This window comes from Balaenoptera acutorostrata, chromosome 3 (genome assembly GCF_949987535.1).
Source record: "Balaenoptera acutorostrata chromosome 3, mBalAcu1.1, whole genome shotgun sequence".
Taxonomy (NCBI): domain Eukaryota; kingdom Metazoa; phylum Chordata; class Mammalia; order Artiodactyla; family Balaenopteridae; genus Balaenoptera; species Balaenoptera acutorostrata.
The window spans coordinates 88,855,640-88,873,290 of NC_080066.1; the positions used below are offsets into that span (position 1 = coordinate 88,855,640).

The following is a 17,651-nucleotide window of genomic DNA, read 5'->3' on the forward strand; positions in this document are numbered from 1 at the left end:
AAATACTGACAACTGAGTAAATAATGAAGGGAAATGTAAAAAACCCTCAGCAGTGGTTTCTTGAGTAAGCTAGAGTGGAAAGATAGGAAAGAGTGGATAGGCAGAGTAGAATAGAAGAGAGAAGTCAAAATTTATGCCCAGTGCCATGCCATTATCACAGATGCTATATCTACAATCTTTTATGCTTGAAAACCTGACAGTGATGCTCAACTAGGTAACGCTATAAGAAAGCAAGGGACAAAATTCTAGCAGGAAGAAAAAAATGACTGTGTTTGACTTCAGTGCTCTCAGTGGTTGGACACATTGTCTGAGCTATGCTCTCTTTCTTGTACACGCACTCCACTTCTACTATTTGACAGAGACAACAATGTGTCCAGAACTTTAAGGTTTTCAAAGCACTTTAACATCTGCTATCTTACTTGCTTTTCAAAATCCCTTTAGGAAGTTGTTATCATCACCCCCACCCTGGCAGGAAAATCTGAGAAGCAATCATGGCAGTTTGCAGCAGGATTGAGACTCACTCTGGTTCTCCTGACTCCAACCCCAGGCTCTTCCCTGGATCACACTGGGATTCCAATGGCTGGGGTAGGAATCATGGGGATGGTGATGGGGGCAGGCAATGGAGAATCATTTATTGCAGAGCAAGTTATTTGTCGTATGTACCTTGGTAATTAAAGAAACCTCTGGACTTTTTGTCGTTGTTGGATGGAATGACAGTTCCAATGAAGAAGTTTACAATAGCAATGAGGAGAATGATCAGAAGAATCACTTGAGCCTGGAATGACAAAGTAACAGGAGGTCAAATTAGATTTATTCAATGACTTTTTACATAATTATAAAAGTTATAAGTGCCCACTGAAGAAAGACCCTATCTAATAATTCCAGTTAAGATTCTACTATCCAAAGTAGGTAATAAGTTATGTTCTCATAAAACGGCATCTTAATGAGCCTTATTTGGCCTGAGTATAGATGTTACACTTTCAATGGGTGCATGTGCTTGGGCACTTGAAGGTGACATTTCAAGAGCATTTCAAGTACTAAGTGGGTAACTTAGTGCAGTGTTCCTAAGAATATAAATGGAGCCAAAAGACTGAACACTGATAGAGTTGGTTTCTTTCCTAGGCAGAGCACCTATGGACTCCTCCCCTTCCCAGTAATAACTGCAGAAGGAGTATGAGAACACAGAATGATGCATAGAATTCCCATGATGCCTAGTGCACTTGACGTTGGGCTACCATACCAGTGTGTGCCCAGCATAAGCGGTCTGCAAGGTTGACCAGCCAAATCACTGTTGTTTAGTCCATCTGACATTTCATAGAGGTTACTGGCTTGGCATTCCCATATCCTGTTCCCTCTGATGGAAACACACTTTTCCCTGTACTTTGCAAAACTGTATCTTTCCTTTCATCCATTATGTATTAGTTACCTCCTCAGAGAGGCCTTTCTTGATCACTGAATCTAAACAATAACAGCTAATGTTCACAGAGGGCTTACAATACAACAGATGCACATCTAACTTTACCAATATTCTTTCAGGTAAATAATACCACCCACAACTGTATGAAGTAGGTAATACTGCTATCATCATTTTAAAGATAAAGAAACTGAGAAACAGAGAGGTGAAGTAATTTACTAAAGGTCATATAGACATAAACCAGGTTCAACTCCACTCTAACTACAGAGCTGGAGCTCTAAATTCTACCTTCTACTGTCATGAAACTACATTGCCTCCCTGGGGGAATAATCTAACGTATGTTCCCCCGTTATGTTCTATCTCAGTGCCCTGTTTATTTACTTTATAGCACTTTCACAATTTACCATTCCATATTTACTTGTTTATGTGCTTGTTTATTACTCAGCTCCCCGTAGACCATATGCTCAACTATGGCAGGGATTGTGCCTGTGTGGGTCACAACTGAACATATGGTGCCTAGCAGAATGCCCAGCACATGATAAGCACTTTGTCAATTTTTGTTTAATGTATGAATACATAATCTGGAAATAAATGCCAGGTGGGAATGTTTCCTATTGCCTTATGCAAGTGGGAGGCTTTTGCTATCTTTCCATTTCTGGTGACCACTTGATGTCTAGTTACTGCACCTCCAGGCACATAGGAACATAGGAGTTTCAATTGTACTAGTCACTGTAGAGAGTTACAAAGCAAGCAAAAGACATGCTCTCCATCATTCAGAAATTTACTAACTGATTTACTAATAGTTAAATCCAGATATTCTCTAGTTCCAGGGCTTCTGATGCCATCAAATTTGCTGCTGGAGTACTGGATTTCAGAGGGGAATGATAGTTTCTGCCTGTTATTTTCTCCCAACACACTTGCCATTTCTTGTGGGCTTCAGCACTCACAGCCAGCTTGGAAGGGGATACCAGGGTGTGAAGATGGCAGTAATCTTGTTGGCTGTGTTACTGTGACTATAGCATAAAGGACAAAGCACAGGCCTGATCACATGAGCTGTGAGTTACGACTGCCTGGACTTCGTGCTTTGAGGGCTTGGTGTTCCACCAAGCACTGACCTGGCTCCTTTTATCATAGAAAGTAATAATAGCAATTCTTTTTGAATATGGAGTTCCTTCTATTCCTGCAATTTGTTCGGGAAGCTGACTAGCAGTTGTTGGTAATATCATCTTGAGAAATTCACCTTTGCTTCCCATTCCATTCCAGCTACTGAAATTCCCAAAAGAATCACCACTGTGATGGAGCCTATTATCCGGATGTCATTGGTTGGATCCACCATCATCGAATTACTCTCCTGGAACAAAAAAAAAAAATCACTAAAATGGTTAGAAGCTTTTTTTGCCTATATGTCTTATTGTAGAATTTAACAGTAAGAAGAGATACCATGCACTAATGTCTGGGGCTACACAGGATAATGGAAAAATGAAATGCTCATAAATTGGAGAAGATAAAGAGTCTAATATTATTTTTTCCTGTAATAATAGGCCTTTGATAGCCAAGGTTAGGAGTTACAAATTTTAGGGATTCATTCTAGGCACAGCTTTTAAATCTACTGTAACACTAAGTAAAATTATGGGTACATACAGATATCATGTTTTGTTTCAGAAGAATGACTAGTTATTTTTATGTGTCAAGGGGAATCTTAGAAGAATAAAAATGAGTGGTTTCCAATGTGAATATCAAAAAAAAATAAGTGCTACTCGATTAAAGAACAAACTATGAACTATATAATCCACTCATTTATTCCATCTAATTTTCAAATAGAGGTACCAGTTGAATTCAGTGTCTGCCATCACTACCATGAAAGGAGGACCAGAAGTTAGCTCATATTCTAGCTAGTTAATGTGTTCACATATATACCATCCAGATGGGGCACCTAAACTAAAAAAGGCCCAGTTTCCTGCAGTGAGTTCTTCTAATGTTTGAACTTTTTTTCCCTTTGGAAATCTATAACCATAATAGTAATATTGCTGCTGACAATAATTCCCATTATCTTTTCTTTCATATTTTACACTGTATTTCATATACATGATTTCATTTGATCTGTACCACATTTCTGTGAAAGACATAAACAATATTATTAGCCCATACTATAGATTTGAAAAACAAGGTTCAGATGAACAGAGGGACTGGTCCAAAATCTCTCAGCTGGTAAGTGTGAGAGCCAGGACTCTGAGCCAGTTCTGATGCCAAGCCTAGGGCTCCTTCAACTATATTCAGCTTCCACATTCTGCAGAATAAATCTGTTTCCTCTCATCTTGCTATAATGATATCCCCTAGTGCCCTGAAAAAGCAAAATAAACCAAATTATCTTGCTTGGCTGAAGAAAAGAAAAGTTTTTAATTACCTTAAGAAGATCTACCACAGTCTCAGCAAATCCCACCACATACATAGCAACAGCCACTGCATTGGCAAAAGCAAAGATCAAGCCTATAGACCCACCAAACTCGGGCCCTAAGCTTCTGGAAATAAGGTAGTAGGCCCCACCTGAAACAAGAAATGAACATGCTTTACATTGAGGAACTTTTAGAGGATTTAGTTTATATGACCAAATAATTTTGAATGTCTGAGAACATTTAAAATACTAATTATTCTAATAAAAATATTATAAATCCTAGTAATTTTAGAAATCTTGTTCACTGTAATGAATAACTTAGCCCTGCCTTATGTTCTGTATATAATCTACAATAGAACTAATCTGACTAAATAAAATCCAATTTATTGAAACCTATAATACACAAATGCTACTAATAAGAATACAGCAAACTTTACCCCACAAATTCTTTGTCTTTTAAAAAACTTCATTGAAGAGTTCAAATTAATAATGTAACTGAAGTAAAATTTCATATCTGAAATTTCCAGGAACAGGCAGGCCCAGGCAGAAAATGAAGTGGATAAAGTTTATCATTGTCGTTCTAACTTCCTTTCTGGTATAATTTCTGGTACACATTTATTACATTAAAAAGGTACCTGTAAAGTGCTATGGATTATCCGCTCTATAAATCAGACTTAGTTTTGATGTTTTTAGCTCAAGAAGGCATGGTTATTGCCAAATACCCATATGTGTATGGGTGTGGCAAATGGGAATTACGGTAGGGAGGGCCTGGAACGATTGTTTCTCCCTTGGACCTTGAAAAGAAGGTTCTGCTCATGGCTGTATACTTCTGGGCACGGGAAAGACTGAGCCAGAATAGTTAACTACCTCAGGAGTTCTGAGAGCATGTTACTGAAGGTTAAAATGACTAGATGTTGAAAGGCCTAGATAACTAACTAGATGTTATCACGGACCATAGTGAATCAATGACTTCCTACACTGAGCTAGCCTTAGAAGTAGACAGAATTGGTAAAGGAATGACACTGAACACACATATCTACAACCAAAATTATCTTTCACTGAAAAGTTTTCACTGTTTCCTCCACTATAGTAACTCCTTTGGGTTAAGACGACAGCATCCTCTCTAAAAATGTAAACTTTTATTTGGGTGGGGCAAATCCCCATTACTTTCTTTGTCCTGATTACATTAAATCAGTTAGCAGCAAGTTACTAGGCTTGGTCAAAATGAGAGACAGGCAGGAGCTGTGAGAGGAGCAGTTTTGTAGGTAGGATGGTGTTTTAGAAGGCCCTGGGTAGGGAGATCTGGATAAGGTGCCCAAGTAGAGACCCCAGGAGCCAAAACAGAATTGGAGGGGGAAGAAAGGAAGCTAGAAGAACAATGAGACAAACTTCAACCTCTCATTCTCTGCCCAGGCCCACTTGTTCCTGGATGATTTGAAAGTAACTCTTTGTTTTATTTGTTTGTATTTTCTTTTTAAGAATCTTCTCAAGCTTATTGGCCATTAGGAGCATAGTGCTGGGGTGAACTCTGAAGGCTCACTGAGTAGGAAGAGTCAGCAGTGTCAGCTGGGGTGCTGGAGAAGACCCCTTCTGAGGGGCCCTGAGAGAGAGCCAGTGGGGTCCGTCCAAGGCACAAAGAAACCGTTTATTTCACTCTAATACTCTATGCTTTCTTTCTGGACACCTGGTCATTCTCTACTTCATAAACATGTTTAATCACAGGAAGTGGGCCAAAAAAATCTTTTCTGGAGATCTCTTAATTTTAGTTGAAAAGAATCATGCCTTGCTATTTAAATTTTGGATTATTTTGTTTTGTTTTAGGGCTTCTGGGGACTAAGTATCAATGTACAAATTTTACTTCCAACATTAAACCAACTCTAGACATTACTGCATAATCAAAGCTTATAGCCATAAGTACATGAATTGGCTTACCTCCTCTTACTACTCCATTTGTGCAAATAGCGGACATAGAAATACCTGTGAGTGTTGTCACTACCACACTCAGGCCAATGATGATGACTCCAAGACCTGAAAAATCCCCCAAGAAAGGTGTTTGGCTCCAGTACTTCAAGAAGTCACCAGTACTTCAGGAGGCAGCAGTCTGAATCTTGTCAAGGAAGGAACAGTCTCCCTATGAAAAACCTGAAACGTTCTAAAAGATCCCATTCCATCTAGGTCTAGGAAGGTCTAGGAAGCACCTGAAATGTACTAAACTTTAAAACTGAAGCTGTGTCGAGAAGTCATTTTCCAAGAAACACCAGCAAGAGGTGTGCAGTAGCCTGAAAAATAAAGCATTTACCCAAGGAATTTGAGCATCTGGAAATCATGACCTGCAACGTGCCAGAGAGGACCATTAGAAAAGAGACCATAGCTGACGAGAGTAGACCAGGACTATACACACAGTACCTTGTGTTTCCTTCTGTGTCCAGCTCATCCACATAGTTAGCCAGGCTTCAGGAACGTTGGGCTACTTTCTTGTTCCCACCAAAAAGAAGTATAATAAAAAGTTTTTGCCTACCCGTAGGAAGTGATGAGAGCATTTAGATATCTTAGAAATTTTACCTCCACGAACAAACCCGTTAGTTGCTATTGCAGAAGTTGACAACCCAGTAATAGAAGTTACCATGGTGGAAAGAAGAATTATGATAACTCCAAGACCTGTTAGCAATGAAAGACAGAAGATATTACATTTTACTTTTCTTCCTTGGATTCCCTATTGCTGCAAACTATACTGCTTTGAATTTAAGTGTTCACATCCAAGCCTTGGGCCCCAATGGAGTTCCTTCGTGCTAAGGAGAAACGGGTTTGCCTGGCGTAAAGACCAAGTTGGAAAACTGCTCGTTATGATGAAGGATGGTTTCCAAAAGCAAACACAATCTAAAATGCAGCCCTGGAAAGGAAAAGTTGACTTACGCTGGTGTCCTGGGAGAGAAACTACCCTGGCTGCGAAAAGAGAAAACATAACATTTGACCTTCTCTCTTGCTGGAGAGGAACCTGAATGAGAAAGTTGGAGGTTTGACAAAGGTTAAATCCTTCTCCATTTTTCTTGCGTCTCTTTTTGCCTGGCAGGGGGGGAAAAAAAAGGAACCAACTTGGATTACCTTTGAAAACACTCCAGAAAGGTCAGTGGTGAGCTATTTGAGCCTGTGTTGCCTTTACCTTACAAATGATCATGCGGGTCACAGGTTTAATTACCTCCTCTGACATATCCATTTGTAGCAATAGCAGAGGTGGATAAACCAGTGATAGCAGTCACTGTCACGGCTAAGCCGATGATAATCACACCAAGACCTCAGTTGAGAGAGGAAAAATAAAGGCAATTAAATGGTGGAATAACCCATTAGATCATTTACATAAAAGCCAGCACGTCTAGAGTAATCACCAAAGGACCATATCTGAGTTTAACAAGTTGGTCTGGAAATCACCACAGAGTAAATGCCTAGCATTGAAGTTTTCTGCCTGAAGTAGCACAGATCCAAGAAACTCAAGACCTAAGATGTGCAGTGCAAAGTTTCACAGAACCGAACAACGATGGCTGGTCAAAATTCAACATGAACCTCACTATTTATGAAGTTCCAGACACCCATAAACATAATAATTGGTCTGAACAATCCCAAGCTGTTAATATTACTAGAGTGTAGATGTTCATCCTTCCAGGGAACTATCTTTTTATGTATATTTGATTGTGTAGGAGTGGAAAATTACATATAGTATAGAAAATTGTTCATCTGGCAGATGAGTAAAGTAGAAAGAATCAAATCAAACTGCATTTACTTACTGGCTATGTGAACTCTGGCAAGTTACCTATTTTCTGAGCCAAAAATGACAATGAAATTAGAAAGAATGTGCGTGTAAAGTGGCCGTGTATAAAGAAAGTAGTGGCATGTATAAAGACAGAATGCATGTGTAAAGTAAAGTAGCATAGTGCATAGAACACAGTACATAATCAATGGCATTGCTTTTTGATCAAATCCACAATAGTCATAACAGCTGTTGTTTATTAGAAGCCAACTATATATCCAGCTGTGCTAGGCGGTATGTGAAATGCAAGGAAAAATAAAAATGAAAAAAGCTGCCCTCAAGGATCTTATGGTTCAGAATCATTTATTATGAGAGGGAGAAAGTAGACCAGAATTCGGAGGAAGGCAAGGCTGCTTTCAGTTTCAGGAAATACACAGCTAGGAGGACACTGAAGGGTAGCAGAATATGCTGTCCCAAAATTTGCCGCTTTAGCATAAGGATTATTTTGAGCTAAAGACAGTTGAAAAGAAGAAGATACCTCTTATTTGCCTAAAGGCAGGACATAAATTTGTAATGGTGTCTTCTCTTTCCTCTATACGGGGGACAGTTAATCAGCTAGAGACTGGAGACAGCTGGAGATGGTACTAGAGGAAATTACATAGACTTTACTAACTAGCCCTTATCTTCCATTAGTTCCCCCATGTATTTGCCTTCCCACAATGTGCCACTCTAGAAACTCAGTCTTTTCCTTTGTCTTGTTACTTCTCTAAAAATGTGTTGTTCTGTTAAGATGCTTGTATAAGCCCAAGTTCTAACCACCCCTTTGAGTTACTCAGTGCTGAAGATTCCCATGTACATGCACGATGCACATGTTAATAAACTTCTGATTGTTTTTCTCTTGTTAATCTGTATGTTGTCAGTCTACTTTACAGGGCCCTAGCCAATGAGCCTAAGATGAGTAGAGGGAAAACAGTTTTTCCTCCCCTACATTACCCTCCTCAGGGGAGATCAACCTCAAATTCAGGGAGAACTTGTAGGCACTGAAGTCACCCTGGCTCCAGCCAGAATGTGCTTGCCTAGGTCTGTTTGGTGTGTTCCTTGACATAAAGTGAATGCTTCATAATTGTTGTTGATAGCCTCGCTTGTTCCAAGGATGATAAGAAGGGCAGTTAGCCAAGAGAGGCTGTGATCTCTCTGACCATGCCCTAGAACAAGGGGAAGTGGAAGGAAGTTAAGGACAGAAATGGGAATGAGGTATTGGAAGCTGGCTCTTTTGATGCCTCCAGTTATATCCTGGCTCTAGCAGAAGTTTCTAGGCTATTTTACAGTTAAAGTGCAGTAGGAAGAGGCTAACCATGGGTATGAGGTGCAAACTTACACTGTATTGGTTTGGCCCCTATAGATTCCTAAACATTTGGTGTCGTAAGAAATGCTTGCACTAAATTCTTTGTATCTTTTGCAGGGATCCTGTGGTGAGCATCGCCTCTACATCACTGTGCAGTTTCAAGTCTGTGTGCCAGTAAAGGTGACTTCTTTTTTTTTTTTTTTTTTTTGCACTTCATTTTAACTCTTGACTTTATTTTGAGGAAGTTTGATACCAAATGTTTAGCTCACCCCAGCAACAGTAGAGAACCAAATAGTTTGCATTTCACGACATTAAACCTACTCTGACTTTTATTATTTCCCTACCCCTTATATTCCCTTTGCCTTTATTTTCCAAACAATTCTTAATTTATCCTTTGGCATCATATATATTTCTGTAAACCATTTAAAATCCTGGAACAAAGTTGCATGCATTTAAACAGCAAGGGATTTGCTTCCCTCTCACAATCAAACATAAAATCCCAGGGCAAAAAGCAGCTTAGAAAACATTCAGTTCATAGTTTTCTCAAACTTCAGTCCTTGAACCAACTGCTTCAGGAAATGCCTGGGGTGCTTATTAAAAATGCCCAGACTTACTGACTTTGGATCTGTCCAAGTGAATCCCAGGATCCTGCAGTTTTGTAACTATCTTCCCAGGTAATTCTTATGCACCCCACAGTCTGAAGATTATTGTTGAGCTACCCTCAGCCAATCTCAATCTGTGTCTGCCTGTTCAGCAAGGTTCTTTAGCTTTATCTTCAAAGAATTGTTTGGGAAACAATTAATCCAGCTCCCTAATTTTCAGATGAGACAGTGAAACGCACCAAATATAAATGACTTGCTTCAGGTCATACTTGCTTTTCATGCCCTTCTTCCTTGCTTGATGTTTAAGTTTATTGGATACCATCATGCCCCAGCCAAGGTGGTCAAGACAGAGAACAACTAGATGGCATTATCAGCTCATTCTACCAATTGCTTTTGGGGACAAGGCAGCCAGAACTTATAGCCCCAGATGGTTACCCAAGGACTGTAGCTACCATTACTCCTGGCTACAGCTTCCTTCTGGCTTTTTTCCCAGGGTCTGAGCTTGAAAGTGTATTCAGGTATCTTCCCCAGGCTACCCCCAAAGCCAGAAGGGGGTACTGCTTGTACTTGTTTGTCTTCTTTCCCAGTAAAAGGGACCCAATTTGGACCCAGATGGTGACTTAATCAACTCATTCAGCTTTAAGTTCGTGACAAAGTCCAGTAAAACTGAGTAAGGGTGATAGCAAGTTTCTACTACTCACTAAAGTCTATTTTCTCAGAATAAAAACAAAAACAAAAAAAACCCTCCATTCAAAGGAAAACCCACTGGACACCCATTGAGGTAGAGCTCTACTCTTTTCTGAAGTTGGATTTGACTACTTAAATAACAGATCCTTATTAAAACAATACTGATGTTTGAAAGTATAATAAACAGTTTAGCAGAAGATAGAATTCTTCATATTCTACAATTTTGCAATAAACATGAAACTGGGTTGACTGTGAAGAATAATGTAAGATCTGATTAAAGGTCAGATTATTACCCAAACATATGGATTTTAAATAAGTTGCATTAAAAAGAATCACTCCTGCCCTGGGCTACACTCACACCTCCAAACAAAGTAATGTTTCCTGATGCTCTCAATAAGTTACTAAACTGCGCTTAAAAAACTAATTTTGCATGAAACCCTGGAGCAATAACTTGGCAATATTAAGATGCAGATTTTCCATGGAATAGCATGTACTTATTTTGGACCCTGAGGCTGTAAGTGTTCATTTGATATGCATCATAAAGCCAGCAAGAAGCCCTTTGTCAGGAACCCAGCAGTTGCCAAACACACAACAAGGAAAAACTATGGGAACTGGTTCCAGCTCTTTCTTTTTCGCATTAAGTCTTCTGGTGATTCTGAATCTGTTTTGAGGAGCGAAGGCAATAAATAATGACCAAGTACCTTTTAAATGTGAATTGAGATACATTTTGGAGTAGAATCTGAAAGCACATCTGAACGTCTGTGTTCTTGATACTAATGATTTATAGGTGTGCCCCCCACAAAGTGAACCTATAATGTATTTTCCATATATAGAGTAGAACATCATTAATTTTTATCACATTGAATCAGAAACTTTGATATAATTCAAATAAATTTTTATATAAATTTTAGTAGTATACTCGCAATAAAAATATTTGCCACAGGAAACAATACATTAAATAAAATACAATATTTAAAAACATTAAATAAGCACTCAAAATAATTTCAACATCATCCATTTCCATTTAGAAAATTTATCAATAGCTATATACATTATCTTAGTCTTTTTACCTATCTTTTTTTAAGCTTCTATCTGGCAATAGTTTATTAACCTTTGTTTTCTTACTACTTGTACCTGCAAGTAACACTATTTTCTCTGGAAAATGTTCAACAATTCAGCATTTTTATTAGTCAAGTCACAGTTTCACCAGTTTTCCCACAAGTTATTTTTGTTTAGTGATGTTTTGCTAATAATCGTAAGGGGGAATACTCTGATGAATGTCAGTATGTCCCAAAATATGAATACTATTATTTAAAATGAATGTATCTCTATATACTTGTACACCTAAAACTCTATGAAAAGATGAAATATTTACTTGAGCATTTATCTGGCTGGCAAGCTGGAAAATTCCAGTCTCCCAGGAGTTAACACTTTACCTGTCTTCTCTGACAAACAATGTCAAAGAGGCAAAGTAAAAGAGCCCAAGTGCAGATTAATTCTGTGATCTTCATCTCACGTTCAGCGTTAATGGTGAAAACAAGTTGCTTATTGAGTTTTTAATTTACACTGAAAACTACATAGGAGGGAAAAAGTGCTTACCGATCCCAGCTTCTCCAACAATCCAGGAGAGGCGAATGAAGAGCATGACACCCCAGATGTTCAGCATACATCTTACCTGTGGGTTGAGGGAGCATGGAAAATGACATGAGAAGTGACGGTGGGGCAACACCCAGCCATCCTTGTAACTCTAGTGTTCAGGCCTTATTAACACTTAGTCCACTAGGACATTGAACAGATAGTTTCCATTTGTAAACACAGGAGCTTTCTCACCAGCACACCTTTCACCCATCCAAACTTCACGACACCGGCTTGATCTTCTTCCTTGTTTTCAGCTTGTTCATCACCAGGCATCCCATCACCGTTGGCAACCATGTCAGCTGAACCCGGGGCCACTGATACATTCTGCATTTTTACAGATAGCAAAACATGGTATTTGGTGAACACATGGTTCCATAAAACTTCCAGAGGCAAATCAAAACAATTGACATAAAACTTGAGAAAAAAAACAAACATATTCCAGTCATTTTAATAAGATGATTATTTTTTGCCCTGGGAGTTTATGCGTTCATTTTGTGGGTGATTTTAGGCACCACCGAGACTGTGAGGATGGTAAAGGAAACTGGGCAGTTCTTCTACTGTTGAGAATATTACCTTAGGAGAAAACCATGGGATTTGGATAAATTTAGAATACAAAAAGATCAAAAGAGAGAAGAGGGAATGCAAGGTGGGGAGGAAAGCTTATCAAGAGTGAATGAGGGTCTTTTAGAAGGCAAGGTAAGAGGGCCAGAAAGTTAACCTTCCTCACTAATGCAGTGTTTGGCCTTCTTTCCATTAACCTCCCTGGGCTTCATTTTATCCATCTAAAAAAAATGATAACAAAACTTCTCCACTCACGTCAGAGTATCTTTAAGAAGATTCAATAGAAGTAACACATAGAAGTGTTTTCTTTAAAAAAAAAAAAGTTTAGAGTATTCTTAAAATACTCTAGAGAGTTGTTTGTTCTTAACTTGAGAGAAATTCAAGTTGGTTACTTGGGTAACCAATGTAATATAATGTGATAAGAGTTATTGTATGTGAACTGAATTGGAGGAAGATGGTGGTATGGGTTATTTCTCAGTACCAAGGGCCTGCCATTCAGCAGGCCATTGATAAACAGTATTGAATTGAAGGTCACCCGATCTCTACCACTTAAAAGCAGATGACCTAGCTTCTTTTAATCCATTCTTGCCTCCTATTTCTTTTTCTTCCTTCCTTATTGGGTATTCCATTTCTCACTGTTTCCTCTGTGCAGGCCAGATTAAATAAGAGACAGAAAGGGAATGAATCCCAAGTCAGATCATCTTACTATTTTCTGACAGCATTAGGAAAAATTTGAATGGCATAGGAAACTGAAATTAAAAGTTAAAATTTAGTTTTGAATTACCTGAGAAATATCTTAATCTTAAGCATCCTCAGTCCCTATTTATGCAGATAATTGAAAGCTGACATCATATAGTCATATTAATGGAAGATATGGATAAACAAAGTCCATAGAAACTGAGGCTGAACTGGGCAGAAACTGGTGATTTATAGCAGCCACAAATGCAAGTCATGCATGTAATTCAAAATTTTTCAGTAGGTACTTCAAAAACAGTAAAAAGAAATTAGTGAAATAACTTGGGGTCAGATATGGATCCTTACATTAAAAAATACATTTCATTTTTGTAGAGTATCATATTTCCCATATTTATAATATAAATATTCATTAGCAGTAGGGGCACCCCACCTTGTAGGAGGGACCTGAATTACAGACTATTTTAATAATATACTTTACTTAATAGATCTGTATGAAATATTATGTCAGCATATGGTCATTATAAAAATATTGATGATATATTGTACATTCTTTTTTTCCATACTGTGTCTTTGGAATCCAGTGTGTGTTTTACACTGATAGTACATCTCAATTTGTACTAACCATGTTTCAAGTACTCAATAGCCACATGTGGCTAGAGTTATCATATTGGATCCTCACATGTCTATACAATACAGTCAATTACAGATGGATGAAATATTTGAGGTTCTTCTCCAGTCAATTAAAAATTATATTTTTCTCTGAAAGGATTCTACATTCATAAGGCAGCTGAGTAGTTCAAATGTAACTTTTATTTTGCATAACTGGAAAAATCAATGAGAGCAAGGAATTGAGGAATGTGTTAAAATACTCATGAATGTTAAAGAGATTACTTGGTCAGGAGATTCATTTATTTGATTTGATTTGAGAAAAACTTTTAAAATTGTCAATATTCTAGTTAATCAAGATCCCATGGCCAGGGCTTCCCTGGTGGCGCAGTGGTTAAGAATCCGCCTGCCAATGCAGGGGACACGGGTTCGAGCCCTGATCTGGGAAGATCCCACATGCCATGGAGCAACCAAGCCTGTGCGCCACAACTACTGAAACCTGTGCGCCCAGAGCCCGTGCTCTGTAACAAGAGAAGCCACCGCAATGAGAAGCCCACGCACCACAACCAAGAATAGCCCCTGCTCGCCACAACTACAGAAAGCCCGCGCGCAGCAACGAAGACCCAACGCAGCCAAAAATAAATAAATTAAAAAAAAAAAAGATCCCGTGGCCAGACCATCAGCGGCTACTCAATCAAGGAGAAGGCAATTTCCTTTTTCTGGGTTAATTGGGGAGTCCATGAGACAGAGCTTTAGTCACTCACTTTTTAAAGGCAATCTTGGGAATAAAACCCATGTTTCCTGATTAAGCCTGAACTTGAGGGTTTGGTCCAGGAAACTACTCTGCTCTCTGATGAATTCTGATGGTAACTTTGATCCTTAGATCTGGGTTGATGAGAATACCAATGATTGTAAAAAAAACAAAAAACAAACAAACAAAACAATATCTTACAATGTAGGCTAAAGAATAAATGGGATATTTTAAATTTCTCCTTAAGTGAACATTTCTATCTAATGGATACCCTTCTGGTTACAGTTTAACAGTTCTTCAGTTTATCACTGGGACATCACAATGTGAAGCAAAAATAATATTCTATGAGGGCATGTCAAGGAAATCATTATATATAGAAATTAGTAAGGCAATAATTTTCTGAATTATTAAAAAATAGAGTCACTGGGCTTCCCTGGTGGCGCAGTGGTTGAGAATCTGCCTGCCAATGCAGGGGACACGGGTTCGAGCCCTGGTCTGGGAAGATCCCACATGCCACGGAGCAGCTGGGCCCGTGAGCCACAACTACTGAGCCTGTGCGTCTGGAGCCTGTGCTCCACAATAAGAGAGGCTGTGATAGTGAGAGGCCCGCGCACCGCGATGACGAGTGGCCCCCGCTTGCCGCAACTAGAGAAAGCCCTCACAGAAACGAAGACCCAACACAGCCAAAAAATACATAAATAAATAAATATTTAAAAAAAAAAAAATAGAGTCACTGTAGGATTTTCAACTCTCTCTTAGGTAATATGTTCAACCTGCTAGAGTTTCAAAGTTTTAAATATATTTATAACACAGAGGGGAATAATCCCTCGAATGTATATTTCTTCCATTGACAATAAAGGTCTGATGGTAAATTTATAAGTACAGAATCCATTTCCATTCCTTGCTCTCATGTGGGAGCTGAAAAATCTCTGCACCATATAGACTAGGAGACTTGGAATCTAGTTTTGACAATGCAGTTAATTCAGCGCTTGACCTCCAGCAAGTTACTTTACCTTTCCTGGATACTGCCAGTGAGGATAAATCCAGTGGGTTTTCTGAAAATCTTCCTTTGAAGTAGTTTACTCTAAGGCAAAATCATTTCTCTATGCTTGCCATCTCCCTCTTCTAACATGTCAAAGCAAAACTTGGTTTCACTCTTTAATAAATGCCTCCTTTGTAAGCCCAAACAGCAATTATAAAGTTAACTTATCATCAAAGTACGGAAGGAGACTTCAGGTCGAGGGTTTGTGGGGACTTCATGGCTGTGAGCTATAACCGGTGGCTGGCAGACTCCTGGCTGGTGCATGTTCTTGGGACCAAAGTCTCAAAGACTAAAAGTTTTATGACTGCTACCTGAAACCAGTTTTTTCCATCATGCTTTGAATTAATTTGTCTGTTCACACTCCATTACCATATATGATGACCCACAACCTTTCATAAATGCATTTTAAATTGCATAGCTGTAGGGACTGATTATTTATTTACCAAGAGTTTTACCTGTGCATTAAGTATTCAGAGAAAGTAAAATAAAGTATGTTAGAAAGAAAGAAAGAAAGAAAGAAAGAAAGAAAGAAAAGTTTGATAAAGGACTTTCCCCCCTCCAATATTGATGAACTAGTAAAGATGCAATCACATGCAGTTTAAGTAAATTCCTAATGGATTTTTCTAGAAGATGAAAGATTAAATTATTTTATTTAGTATAAAATATGTGATTTTTCAGACCCCAGAAAAATGACAAATGCCTTTCTAGCTTTCATCAAAGAAGAAAAAAACACATATCTTTATTCTTTAAGTTCTAAAGAGATAATATTTGCTATGATATATGTTTTCAACTTTTCAGCCTTTAATCTCAGGATGGTGGAAATCTTAGACCATCAAAGAGGACTAGTTCCATAAATATGTAGGCCTAGGTGATTCCCTCCCCATTGTTTTAAAGTTTCTTTTACTATTGAAATATTTAAACATATGCAATAGTAGGGAGAATAATATATCTCATGTACCCATCATTCAGCTTCAACAATTATTGACATATTGCCAATATTATTCCACTTAAACTTCTCACACCCCTGCCACTGAATAATTTTAAAACCAATCCCAGTAAGGACCAGATAATTCCTAAGGTTCATTTCAGAATGAAAAATATGTAATTCTAATCATATTTCCATATCTTATTGATCAATATTATTATGTTTATACATTGCTATCCCTTTATGGTAAAGGGGAGTATTTTAAATTATGAAAATGAGAGGGATTTTTTTCTTTTTTTTTTTAATTTTTATTTATTTATTTATGGCTGTGTTGGATCTTAGTTTCTGTGCGAGGGCTTCCTCTAGTTGTGGCAAGCGGGGGCCACTCTTCATCGCGGTGCGCGGGCCTCTCACTCTCGCGGCCTCTCCTGTTGCGGCGCACAGGCTCCAGACGCGCAGGCTCAGTAATTACGGCTCACGGGCCCAGCTGCTCTGTGGCATGTGGGATCTTCCCAGACCAGGGCTCGAACCCGTGTCCCCTGCATCGGCAGGCAGACTCTCAACCACTGCGCCACCAGGGAAGCCCCGGGATTTTTTTTCTTGTTTTAAAAGTTACTATACACCATGCCACCAGTGGTCACACTTTATAATCACAGTATTTTTATTATATCTGAAAACACATAGCTCACACACAAATTGACTTGTATTTTTGAAAGCTGAAGCCAAAAGGTAGCTATGTATAATAAACCAGCATGAGAAAATAAAATTAAAAGATTCTTAACATTTTCCAAGTGCACCTTTAAGGGAACTCCCATTCTATTCACCACCTATCACTGAACTAGTTATAATGTGAAGTTAATCATTTTTTGTTTTTTGTTTTGTTTCCACAGATTAGTTTAATAGTGCAAGCTCCCAGGGGAACTGGTCTTGGGTACTAAGAAAACTGTAACAAGTATTGAAATGAATCCTTAGTTGCAGAGTTTCATTCTAACAAATATTTTAAAGGTACCTTCTGGTCATCACTGGCCTTCAGAGCATTTATTGCCTATTTTATCTGGCTGTCATTAAATTAGTGATTATTTATAAATTTGGATATCCCCAATTTTAATGCAAAAGTTCCAAATTTGAACTTTGAAGCGCTTTAGAAAAGATTATTTTCTAGAGAAAGCATTTGTAGATTTTTGTTTGTTCTTTTACAGAAGATAAGCACTTATACATTGATTTATGTGGTTTAATGTTTGTTAACTTGA

The 17,651-nt window shown here is 38.4% G+C and overlaps 1 protein-coding gene and 1 long non-coding RNA gene across 8 annotated transcripts in view; one reads left to right on the top strand and one right to left on the bottom strand.

Annotated features, from left to right (window-relative positions):
• The window catches only part of LOC103000497 (uncharacterized), a 137,590-nt gene that overhangs the window by 97,231 nt on the left and 22,708 nt on the right, over positions 1-17,651 (top strand). For both annotated transcript variants that reach the window (XR_450011.3, XR_009007780.1), the window contains exons 6-7: positions 2,678-2,795; positions 9,011-9,073. This is a non-coding gene — a long non-coding RNA (uncharacterized LOC103000497). The remainder of the gene's footprint in view (positions 1-2,677; positions 2,796-9,010; positions 9,074-17,651) is intronic.
• SLC12A1 (solute carrier family 12 member 1) overlaps positions 1-17,651 on the bottom strand; it is a 93,173-nt gene that overhangs the window by 69,128 nt on the left and 6,394 nt on the right. For 2 of the 6 annotated variants that reach the window (XM_057544651.1, XM_057544649.1), the window contains exons 3-8: positions 12,013-12,144; positions 11,782-11,857; positions 6,369-6,464; positions 3,819-3,958; positions 2,655-2,765; positions 664-775 (exon numbers count right to left, since the gene is read on the bottom strand). In XM_057544651.1, coding sequence (XP_057400634.1) covers positions 664-775; positions 2,655-2,765; positions 3,819-3,958; positions 6,369-6,464; positions 11,782-11,857; positions 12,013-12,144 — 667 coding nt within the window. Of the gene's footprint in view, positions 1-663; positions 776-2,654; positions 2,766-3,818; positions 3,959-5,738; positions 5,835-6,368; positions 6,465-7,002; positions 7,099-11,781; positions 11,858-12,012; positions 12,145-15,447; positions 15,538-17,651 lie in introns of those variants that run through there. The other 4 variants (XM_057544653.1, XM_057544652.1, XM_007170446.2 and 1 more) reach the window with 4 other exon arrangements.